General features: G+C 37.7%; 1 protein-coding gene across 4 annotated transcripts in view; it reads right to left on the bottom strand.

The window, feature by feature from the left end:
* The window catches only part of LOC126821186 (probable mitochondrial glutathione transporter SLC25A40), an 80,347-nt gene that overhangs the window by 24,566 nt on the left and 43,093 nt on the right, over positions 1-12,688 (bottom strand). For all 4 annotated transcript variants that reach the window (XM_050549592.1, XM_050549593.1, XM_050549594.2 and 1 more), the window contains exon 4: positions 5,488-5,615. In XM_050549592.1, the coding sequence (XP_050405549.1) occupies positions 5,488-5,615 (128 nt within the window). The remainder of the gene's footprint in view (positions 1-5,487; positions 5,616-12,688) is intronic.

Below are 12,688 nucleotides of genomic sequence, written 5' to 3'. Positions count from 1 at the left end.
ACTTCCAGCAACCCTGTGTTGGGTCGGTCCAGATGATTCGGGGGTTCCACAAGGATCAGTCCTTGGACCTGTCTTTTCTGTAATGTATACTAAGAATTTAGGACAACTATGCAGATGATACACAGCTGATCGCAAGTTATTCCCTTTCAAGAACTGTTCGATCCCCTAATTGTACACATGACATTAAAGCATAGAACTAGAATACTAGTTCTAAGATTAAAGATAGGATGACAAGCAATATGTTGAAATTAAATTTAATTGAATTAATTAAATCAGAATGTATTTTATGTGGTCCAAATACACATCTGAAAAATACAAGTTCAAATGATATGGGGGGGTTGGATGGCTGAATGGTTAGCGTGCGCGCGCTGTATCATAAAGTCTGTCATTGAGTCGACTGGTGTGGTTTCGAATCCCCAGTTGTACGTGGCAAGGAGAAGAGTCGCCTGTCCAACCTCGTGGGTTTTCTCTGGGGCCTCCGGTTTCCTCCCACTGCTAAAGACCCCTACGCGCAAGCGAATTATGTAAATAAAATTAAAACCATATGTTAGTCTCTCTCTCAAATGATATGGTTGTACGAGATGCAATATTTGTACCATGAGACACTGTGAAGAATTTAGGTGTCCTCTTAGGGTCCAATTTGAGCATGGACCGCCAAATTAGTGAAATTTGTCGAAACTGTTATCTTCGATCGAGGAACATTGGCCGCATAAGACACTTATATTAGCCAGGAAGCAGCTGCTACCCTTTTATGTTCCTTGGTATTCTCAAGGATTGACTACTGTAACAGCCTGTTAATAGAAACATCTAGTGCCAATATTAAAAACCAGCGGCTGCCAGGCAGGATACGCCCACATTTTTGAGAGATGGATAGAAAACAACGAAAGTGATTTTTCCTACAATCAAGGACCATAATTCAGGAAATTACAATTCGATATGCGCAAATATCGGAAGGAACCAAGATCTTTGGGTTATAAACTTACATTTCAGGTTTCAACAAAATCGGATAAAAATTGTGACCTCTATAGGGTCCACAACCTTGATATACCATATTTTTACGCAATTTGAGAACGAGGGGCGGCCATTTTGTCTGTCAGTTTTAGGTTGATTTTCACAGAATTCGAACTCAATCGTACTTAGGGTGTAACGGTGATATAATAATACGTTTTTTTAAATCGGATAAAAATTATGACCTCTATAGGGTCCACAAGCTAAAAACGCAATTTTTTGTACAATCAGGGGCCATAATTCAGATAGTTACGGTCCGATATGCGCGAATATCAAAAGGAACCGAGATCTTTGGGTTATAAGCATACATTTCAAGTTTAAACCAAATCGGATAAAAATTGTGACCTCTACAGTGTTCACAAGCCAAAAACGTGATTTTTCATACAATCAGGGGCCATAATCCATGAAGTTAGGGTCCAATACATGCCAATATCGAAAAGAACCGAGATCTTAGGGTGATAAACCTATATTTCAAGTTTCATTGAAATCGGATAAAAATTGTGACCTGTAGACTGTTCACAAACAATTGTGGACGGACGGACGGACGGACAGGGACGTATAAAAATCAACTTGTACAAATACCGCAGCTCGAATTCTTACCAGATCATCAAAATACTCTCATATTACTCCTGTTCTGAAATCACTCCATTGGCTGCCAATTCATGAAAGAATCATCTTCAAAAGTCTTTCTTTGACGTATCATTGTGTGAATGGCTTAACGCAACTATACTTATCTAACCTTATGCAAAGTTCCTTCGCGTAACCTCCGGCCGAACAAACCTTCATCAGTTGTGTTGCTCAAGGTGCAAATTAAAATCAGTTGGATACGGATCGTACTCAGTGAATGCGCCTAAACTGCGGAACAATCATTAAATCATCATTAAACCCTTTCTTGTTTTACATCAAGACTTAAAACTCATCTTGTTATCAGGATTAATTAAATTAATTTAAGTGTATGCGCAGTGGACATGCCTCTGTACATGGAGTACGTGCGCTATATAAATCAGCTGTTCATTTCCCTGTCTTTTGCACAAATAAAATACGGTTTAGTAGCCAGTTATCCGAAAGAACCTACAATAGCATATTCCTGAAGCAATAGCCCGAGAAATACCGCTCTGGCCATTGCTGGATTAACTTCTAATACTTATGGGGTTTTTTTTGGGGGGGGGGGGTCTATTCTTCCCATTTAATCAAATCGCTCCCAAATACAGTCTTTCGTTTAATCTGGGGTCTTCCCTAAAACTTTGGACAGGGATTTAAGGTATTAAGATAGGTTGCCAGGCAACGAAACATACGCCCACAGCAGCTAAATCGTCCGGGCAGTCAACAAGAGTTGTTGCATATTTTTAATTATCGGTAATGAAACATTTATAATACACTAAAATCTGATTATAAATTTAAAGTCAATCGGATATTAACTTAGGCCTCTTGAACGTCCACAAGATTTTTCAAAGTGATCAAGGGCCATAACTCTAGCAGTAATTATTGGAAGTCGCTGAAAATCAATAGGCTTCTTCGTCTCATGACCTTAAACACTGTGTATAAATTTAAAGTCAATCGGATATTAACTTTGGCCTCCAGAGCGTCCACAAGATCTTTCAAAGTGACCAAGGGGCATAACTCTGGCAGTAATTATCGGAAATTGCTATAAATCAATAAGCTTCATCTTCTCATGACCTTAAACACTGTGTATAAATTTAAAGTCAATTGGATATTAACTTTGGCCTCTAGAGCGTCCAAAAGATTTTTCAAAGTGAGCAAGGGCCATAACTCTGGCAGTAATTATCGGAAATTGCTAAAAATCAATAGGATTCTTCGTCGCATGACTTTAACCACTGTGTATGAAGTTAAATTCAATCTGATATTAACTTAGGCATCTAGAGCGTCCACAAGATTTTTTGAAGTGATCAAGGGCCACAACTCTGGCAGTAATTATCGGAAATCGTTGAAAATCAATAGGCTTCTTCGTCTCAAGTACTTAAACACTGTGTATAAATTTAAAGTCAATCGAATATTAACTTTAGCCTTTAGAGCGTCCACAAGCAATTGTGGACGCCGGACCGACAGACGGACGGACGGACGGACGGGGGTGACGACAATATATGACCACATTTAAATGTGGGCGTATAAAAAACGGTGAAAGTATTGTCTGTCTCCAAACAGTATTCTTTACATTGTAGCCGTATTGATAGCCTCGTTTATCACGCAATTAGTTTTTCTGCAATATTCTGCTATGCACTGGTTAATTGGGCGTAATAAATTTCGTAAATCATGACGTAACGTTATGTAAACATATTTAGAGCTCTGTTTAAACTCGAATGATATTGTTACGCAGTTAGGTATTGGTTGTTAATCGGACTATTGATTAGGCATAATTTGGAACAGAAATTTGCTTTCATTACGGCAGTGCTGAGTGGGATTAGGTCTAATCAAACTAAAAACTGCGGGTAGTGCGCTACCATAGTGACCTTACGCTCATATACTTTGTTTTTGTCTTTTTGAAATATCGCTCAATTCGTTTGTAAAGTATAGACAGATGTACATGACTACTACACTATTAAGTTTTTACGATTTGCTGTTCAAAAATTCATCATCCTTCTACTAGATCATGAGATTATATTGCCGAATTAATAAAATGTTGAAAAATAGTCTAGAGAGATTAATTGTATTTACCAAGAATAGCTCTTTTGGCATTTACAGTAAATTAAGATTTTCAAAATTTTAACGGTGTAATTGTGAGCTCAGTTTTCGTGATTAGATACTTATTAGACAGATAAACAGATAGATAGAAAGATAGATATAGATAGATGATTAGATAGATAGTAGATAGTAAAGTATAGCGATATTTTTTAATTTGAAATACTTATTGGTAATAAGTATTTGTAGTTTTGATAATGGAACATTTTTTAAACGTGAATTATTTGATGAAAGTATATAATGCGTTTATATTTACTTGTTTATTTCTATTTCTATTATGGCTTGCTCTTAATTGAACTGGAACCCACGTTAATTTAGAATTTGGTTTCCAGTGCCATGTTACACTTTTCAATGTGTAAATAAAGCAGTTTATGTTTCGTCATTTTTGTTGAAAATCGTTATTTTTGGACAAAAATGGAAATTATTTACTACAAAACGGGTCAAGTGCCACCCAATTTTTTTCTTGATCTTAATATTATAGATCATTGCCTTTTCAGTCAGCATTCCCAAAAAATACTTAAACCCGCAGTGGGTGAGATATAGATAGAATAAAATGACATACCTAAATTGAACTAATTTGGTACCTTACAGCACTAAGTCTCTATACCAAAGACTGCTGAATGAAGTCCATCAAACTTTCAGAATGTATACTTACTAACCATATCTGCTACCCTATAAAATTTTATTAATCTACTCGCTGTAGTTTAGTTGTAAGCCATAATTGAAAAGTGACCTAAAAATGATGATTTTTTGGCTTTTTTCGGTCTTAAAATTTCAAATAGTTTTCTACTCTAAAAATGGTTTGATTGATCTAAAACTGTGGCAGTGGGGTTTGGAGGGGTTACCCATCATACATAAAAAAAATGGTGAAAATCGGTCACCCACCATGTGCCAGTCCCTGCATGGTTCTCTCGCAAACGCATTCTTAATTTCTACTTGGGCTAAATTTGCAACAAGTAATAAAAATTCTTAAGTTCAATAGATCGCCTTAACATTTCATAATTTAATTTTTTTTTAAGTATTTCTGAAACCAACTATGCTTCCGATAACGATAACTTCTTGCCAACTGTTTGACTAATATTATTCATATGACAATCAAGAATATATTTTGAATTATCAAACTCTTCGTAACAAGCTCTCTCAATTTCTTAGACCAACATACTCATTACAGGGATTTTTTTTTCTTCAAGCATGACAAGTTGACTGGATTATTTTATACTATACCGTTGCAATTTAGGTGCACGGATTCACACAAAATTTTTCTCTTCTATTTTGGCATTGTTTGTTTACCTCATTAATCCATTTAGTCTGAGACCAATTGCAGTGAGCACTTATTTTGAGACTGACTATTTTCTTTCCCTCAGGGGAAAACATTTCTCTTAGACCAACATTGTCTGTTAACCTCATTAATTGATCTAGTCACCGATGCATAATTTTGAGACTGACTGCAGTGACTGCACTTATTGTGAGACTGACTATTTTTCTCCCTTTGGGGAATTTTTTCCTTCGACTAACATACTCATAACAGAATAAGTGTAAAAACATTTTGCTTGCGTAGCCTGACGTATGCAATTTAGGTGCACGGATTCACGCAAATACATATTTGGGATTTTCCCTTCTATTTGGCATTATTTACCTCATTAATTCAGTGAGCACTTATTTTGAGATTGACTGCACTTATTTTGCGACCGATGGCTTTTATTTTGCTACCGAGTATTTTTTTCCTGTTTTTACGCCCCTGTAAACTACATCTACTGTTATTTTCTATAACTTTTCACTTACTTCTAGCCAAAACTCCAGCTATTATTGGTTTCCACCAATCACTAACATTACCATCTCTATATAAGAGAACACCCTTCAGTTGCTCATAACATGTAAAATATACAACAGTAGCTGGTACTGCCATTACACTGAAAGTAGTCACAATAGTAACATATGGTAACTCAGCAATCTTTATAAATGTTCCAAATAATGGGCAAAACCTCTTGGAATTAATATCAGAAATCATTTTGGAATCATAAACAGGCTTCTTTGTCTCACTAATGCAAATAATATATAAAGTTTTTATAAAGATCGCATAATAAATGGCAGTCTGTTGACTACAGAGAACGGTGACCACACTTCAATGGTGGTATATAGAAATTTGATTGAGAGCTGTGATGATTTCCAAATGGCTCAATAATTTGATCTGAAACCTTCAAACAAGCTAAATAGACCAAATCTTTACGTTTTGCATACTTAAATATTTTTTTTTCACTGTGAAAAACAGAATTTCTCAATTAACATTATACAATTACGTAAATGTATAACAGATATGGCAAGCGTTATTTGACATGACTTCATTTGGAGTAAATGATGGTTACTTTGAGATAAAGGAGCTTTGTTCAGTTATAATCTTTTGAGTGACTAAAACCAGTATTGGGTCATTCCATGTCAATTCGATTAGCGGGAGAACCCACCCACCGTTATGGAAGTTTTGCCTAATGAAACCTCTCGATCCAAAATATTTTCCAAAAATTCCGACTATTAAAGATTTTAAAACAAAACTATACAGTTATATGGGACAACAATCACTGGTTTATTATACACAAGCACAACGTTTCGATAAGTATTCTCTTATCGTTATCAAGCACAATGACATTTAGTAAACTTGAGGGTCTATATATATGTACAATGCGAAACCATTCTTATTACTAATCATTAGAAGAGTTCAACCAATTAACAGACATATTTAACATCAAAGACCTGAAAAGCACCGTGTGATGACAAGGATATAGTTGTACATGAACCTTAAAACCACCCTGATATTGAAAAAGAAAAATATCAGGGTGGTTTTAAGGTTCATGTACAACTATAAGGAATACATATCCCAAGTTCAAAGACGATTAGGAATTGTGGCCTGTAGGCAACTCACAGGGACACAAAGAACAAATGGGTGTGGCTCTGTCCCTGGGGGTTGGGCAATCACCAAAAAACAATAGGGGGCATCCTTGGGAATAGGTATGCAAAGTTTCAAAATGATCTGTTAAGAATTGCGGCCTGTAGATGACAAACAAATACAAGAAATGGGCGTGGCTCTGTCCAAGGGGGTCGGGCATGCACCAAAAACAATAGGGATCATCCATAGGGTATAAGGAATAAGTCTGTAAAGTTTCAAGATGATCACTTAAGAATTGTGGCCTGTAGGCGACACACGGACACACAAAAAGAAAATGGGCATGGCTCTACCCCTGGGGATAGGGCATGGCACCTCAAACGACAGGGATGTTCCTTAGGGTACAAAGAATAAGTATGCAAAGTTTAAGTATATTACGTTAATAAATGCAGTCTGTAGACGACAAACAAACAAATACAAGAAAGGGGCGTGGCTCTGTCCCTGGGGGTTGGGCATGCGCCCCAAACGATAGGAATTTCCTTAGGGTACAAAGAATAAGTATGCAAAGACTCAAGATGATACGTTAAGAAATGCGGCCTGTAGACGACAAACAAACAAATACAAGAAATGGGCGTTGCTCTGCCCATGGGGATCGGGCATGCACCCAAAAAAATAGGGATCATCCATAGGGTATAAGGAATTCATACGAAATTTTTTCAAGACGATCAATTAAGAATTGTGGCCTGTAGGCGGCACACAGACACACAAAAAGGAAATGGGCGTGTCTTTGCCCCTGGGGGTTGGGCATGCACTCCAAAAGATAGGGATGTTCCTTAGGGTACAAAGAATAAGTATGCAAAGTTTCAAGATGACACATTAAGAAATGCGGCCTGCAGACGACATACAAACAAATACAAGAAATGGGCGTGGCTCTGTCCCTGGGGATCGGGCATGCACCAAAAACAATAGGGATCATCCATAGGGTATAAGGAATAAGTGTGTAAAGTTTCAAGATGATCACTTAAGAATTGTGGCCTTAAGGCGACACATAGACACACAAAAAGAAAATGGGCGTGGCTCTGCCCCTGGGGGTAGGGCATGCAACCCAAATGATAGGGATGTTCCATAGGGTACAAAGAATAAGTATGCAAAGTTTCATTATGATACGTTAAGAAATGCGGCCTGTAGATGAAAAACAAAGAAATACAACAAATGGGCGTGGCTCTGTCCATGGGGGTTGGGCATGCACCCCAAACGATAGGAATTTCCTTAGGGTACAAAGAATAAGTATGCAAAGATTCAAGATGATACGATAAGAAATGCGGCCTGTAGACGACAAACAAACAAATACAAGAAATGGGCGTTGCTCTGCCCATGGAGATCGGGCATGCACCAAAAAAAATAGGGATCATCCATAGGGTATAAGGAATTCATACGAAATTTTTTCAAGACGATCAATTAAGAATTGTGGCCTGTAGGCGGCACACTGACACACAAAAAGGAAATGGGCGTGTCTCTGCCCCTGGGGGTTGGGCATGCACCCCAAAAGATAGGGATGTTCCTTAGGGTACAAAGAATAAGTATGCAAAGTTTCAAGATGACACATTAAGAAATGCGGCCTGCAGACGACAAACAAACAAATACAAGAAATGGGCGTGGCTCTGTTCCTGGGGATCGGGCATGCACCAAAAACAATAGGGATCATCCTTAGGGTATAAGGAGTAAGTGTGTAAAGTTTCAAGATGATCACTTAAGAATTGTGGCCTTTAGGCGACACACAGACACACAAAAAGAAAATGGGCGTGGCTCTGCCCCTGGGGGTAGGGCATGCAACCCAAACGATAGGGATGTTCCTTAGGGTACAAAGAATAAGTATGCAAAGTTTCATTATGATACGTTAAGAAATGCGGCCTGTTGATGAAAAACAAAGAAATACAACAAATGGGCGTGGCTCTGCCCCTGGGGGTCGGGACTGCACCAATAAAAATAGGGATCATCCTTAGGGTATAAGGAATAAGTGTGTAAAGTTTGAAGATGATCACTTAAGAATTGTGGCCTGTAGGCAACACACAGACACACACACACCCAAACACACACACAGGGGTGATGGCAATATACGTCCACATTATGAATGTGGACGTATAAAAATGAAAAAAATGTCAATAATTTAAGAATTAATTGAAGTATCAAGCTGAAATTTGGTAGTTATATCTAAACCTATACGCTGATTCCAAATCTGGTCTCAAATCAGAGATCAGAATTTTTGTTGAGTGCACATGCACGGAAATATCATATTTTGCATCTATTTTTTAAACTAAACAAAAATCGATGTGAGACTGAATGGATTCGGCTGAAATCTTTATTGTTGGTTAATGAGTAGGTGTACTATAACATATCAAAAATTCAAAAGGGTGTTTTTTCTAATTTTTAAATTAAAAATATTTGAATTTGTTAAACTCGAATAGACGTCGAAAAGGATATTCAGCTTACCATCCCAACGCGGATAAATGTTCTACTTATGATTACCAACTGGAAAACGATACCAGCTTGGAGTACACAAATAATATATATCAAATTTACACACACACCCCCACCCCAACCCCTCAATCATTTGAACTTGTTAAACTCGAATAAACATTGATAGAGCCGAAAAAAAATTCAGCTTACCATTCCAACACGGATACATGTTCTATTCTCATGATTACGAATTCAGACCACACCCTGTAGACAGCAGACATGCAGAACATATTGATACTATTTACTATTGACATTTTTTTCATTTTTCTGGGTGCACCGGTTTAGAAACACCCCATTTCGGAACCAGCGGCTGCCAGGCAGGATACGCCCACATTTTGCAAGAGATGGATAGAGAACAGGCTAAAAACAAACATGATTTTTTGTACAATCAGGGGCCATAATCCAGAAAGTTATGGTCTGAAATGCGCAAATATCAAAAGGGACTGAGATCTTTGGGATTTAAAGATATGTTTCAAGTTTCATCAAAATCGGATAAAAATTGTGACCTCTAGAGGGTCCACAACCTTCGTATTACATACTTTTACACAATTTGCGAACAAAGTGAGGCCATTTTGTTGGGCGGTTTCTTTTCAATTTTCCCGAAATTTGAATTCAACCTTCATTATGGTTTTTAAAATCTGAAAAAAAAATTGTGACCTCTAGAGAATCCGCAAGCTAAAAATATGATTTTTCAAACACTCAGGGGCCATAATTCAGGAAATTACCTTCGGATATGCGTGATTATCAAAAGGAACCAAGATCTTAGTGTGTAATGGTGTTATTTCACACGTTTTTTTCAAATCGGATAAAAATTGTGACCTCTAAAGGGACCACAAGCTAAAAACATGATTTTTTGTAAAATCAAGGGCCATAATTCAGGAAGTTAGGATCCGATATGCACAAATATCGAAAGGAACCAAGATCTTTGGGTTATAAACATGTATTTCAAGTTTCATCAAAATCGGATCAAATTGTGACCTCTAGAGGGCCCACAACCTTGATATACCATATTTTTACACTGTTTGCGTATGAGAGGCGGCCATTTTGTCCGTCAGATTGTTTTCTTCTTTATAAAACGGTATTTTATTAAAATTACATTGGCAGTTTATCACTCGTAAAAAGTCACAGCCAACTTCCCTGTCTTGTGCAGCATGCATTCAGTCCATGTATTATAATGCCCATGAAATTATCATGTCTGTTATTGTCTGTTGTTGACAGAGAAAATTCTATTATTGCATCGAGTCAAATAGGCGGATTTGAGACAAAATAATAGGGGAAAATATTTTGGGGCTCTGTGCATGGAATACCTAACCGCGTTTTAGGCCATCGGTATGAAACTGACTTAGTCAAATTCTGAACATACTGCCTATCCGACTTAGGCGAAGGAAAAAAGCCTGAATTAAATCAAATGAACCGAGCATTTGGATCCAAGTTGAGCAAAGATCAGACATAGGAAATCTGACTTATGCGAGGTTTACTGTATTTAACATCATGATAAATGATCTCCCAAGCTATGGGGGGAAGGCCACAGAATCGGCGCTATTCGCAGATGACAGCTTGTTCTGGAAGGCATCTAAGGACATAGTTAAAATTAAACAATCACTTCAATATATACTCTAGAACAAATTTCCAAGTGGGCAAATGACGCAGGCTTCAAAATATCAGAGGGAAAGACAGTAGCAATGCTGTTCCATCCGACCGATAGCAATAGGAAAATTGATTTAAATCTAAACGACACAAAAATTGAATTCAAAACAGGGGCCAAATTTCTTGGCATGACGTTCAACTCAAGACTAACTTGGAAGCCACATATCGATGGCATAATAAGTCACATATCCAAAACGTTCAACATGATGAAAGACATAAGAGGGACTCTAATGCTAATATACAGATCACTCATCCGCTTGGTTATCGACTACAGATGTCTGGCGTACGCCAACGCGGGCGATAGTCAACTAAGTAGGCTAGACAAAATACAAAACCAAGCCATAAGACTGGCAACTAGAGCAGCCATAGAAACAAAAACAGTTGCCCTTTTACATGAAATGGGAGAGTTTCCGCTTGATCTCAGGCGTGAGGAACTCTCACTCAAATATTGCGGTAAACTGAAAACTCTAAAACAAAGATGCCCAACATACAACTGCCTCTGCAAATTTCAACGAATAGGTTTTAGGAAAAACACCAGGCCCGTGACATTTGGGCAAATGTCAAATGACATCTTAAAACAAATACAACTTAAAAAATACAATTATTGAGACACAAACCTTCCCCGACACCCCACCTTGGCAATTAAGTGATCAAACCACGAACACTTATTTAAGTCAAGTCACAAATAAACACAATAACCCAACAGAGGCTAGAGCACTAGCATTGCAACTATTAGACTCAAGATAGAGTGACCATCTCAAAATTTTCACAGATGGTTCAAAAGATTCTACAAAGGGAGCAACAGGATACGGCAATGTAAATTTGAACATCAAGAAAAGGCTACCAGAACACTGTTCTGTGTACATCATAGAACTGATGGCCATAAAAACTGCACTGGAATGGCTAGCTATGCAAACGCACCTAAAAGCCATAATCCTGTCTGACTCTCTGAGTAGCATCAAATCTCTAGAATCAAACTCCTCCAAAAACAGGCAGATCCTACAAGTCAGGGACCACATTCATAAAATTAAAACCAGTGGGAGGGAGGTGATCCTTGCATGGATCCCTTTCCATGTCAACATCTTCGGCAACGAATAGGCCGACACGCTAGAGAAGGAGGGTTTGTCACTAAATGAAATAGACAATTTAGAATATAGCATTCAGGAATTTGCAAGCATAGCAAAAGAGAAGATTAAAAATGCATTGAAATCCCGTCTAAAACAAGAAAACACCCATCGCTATCAAATAGATAGCAATCTTGTAGACAAGGTTTACATTAATCATCCCTCAATCAAAATATGCAAACTCATCACAAGGCTCAAAACAATAGATGTAGTCAAAGACTACACCTATACAACCATCAAATGCCTGTGTGGACACATTGCAACCACTTCACACCTACCAAACGACTGCAATCAACCAAAAAAAGAACGCCAATCAATGATTGACAAACTGATATGGAAGGGAAGAACACTTTGTCTCAACTCTCTCTCTACCGCCAGATGGTAGATACTGAACCTCTCAGCTTTCATTGATAGGGTGACCCGTGCACCGTGCAGAAAGTTGGTCTCGACACGGCGAATGTACACGCTTCAGTGGCTTATCTTGAAGTTATTTCTTGCATACACTATGCATTGATAACAGTCAGAGCTAGAGTCTATGATACTATAAATAGCCATCGCATGTGCAATTCTCTACACATTTATCAACTATTACAGCCGTAAAAAATCTATTGTTGACGATTCTGAATAACAGTAAAATTTAGCCTTTTGGTTATTACAGCAGCTTTAGAAATTACGCTCGATTTATTTTTTAAATTGCTTTATCATTAACTGAACCATTAGGAGCTGCATCTTTTGGTTTAGTACAAATAATATCTCTGAAATACTTGCATTAGGCAAGAACATGATACTAGCAGTAGTTTCATTTTACTTTTACAGGGTT

This window comes from Patella vulgata, chromosome 5 (genome assembly GCF_932274485.2).
Source record: "Patella vulgata chromosome 5, xgPatVulg1.2, whole genome shotgun sequence".
Classification (NCBI taxonomy): domain Eukaryota; kingdom Metazoa; phylum Mollusca; class Gastropoda; family Patellidae; genus Patella; species Patella vulgata.
Note: the sequence above shows the minus strand (reverse complement) of the source record. Positions and strands in the feature narration are given on the sequence as shown.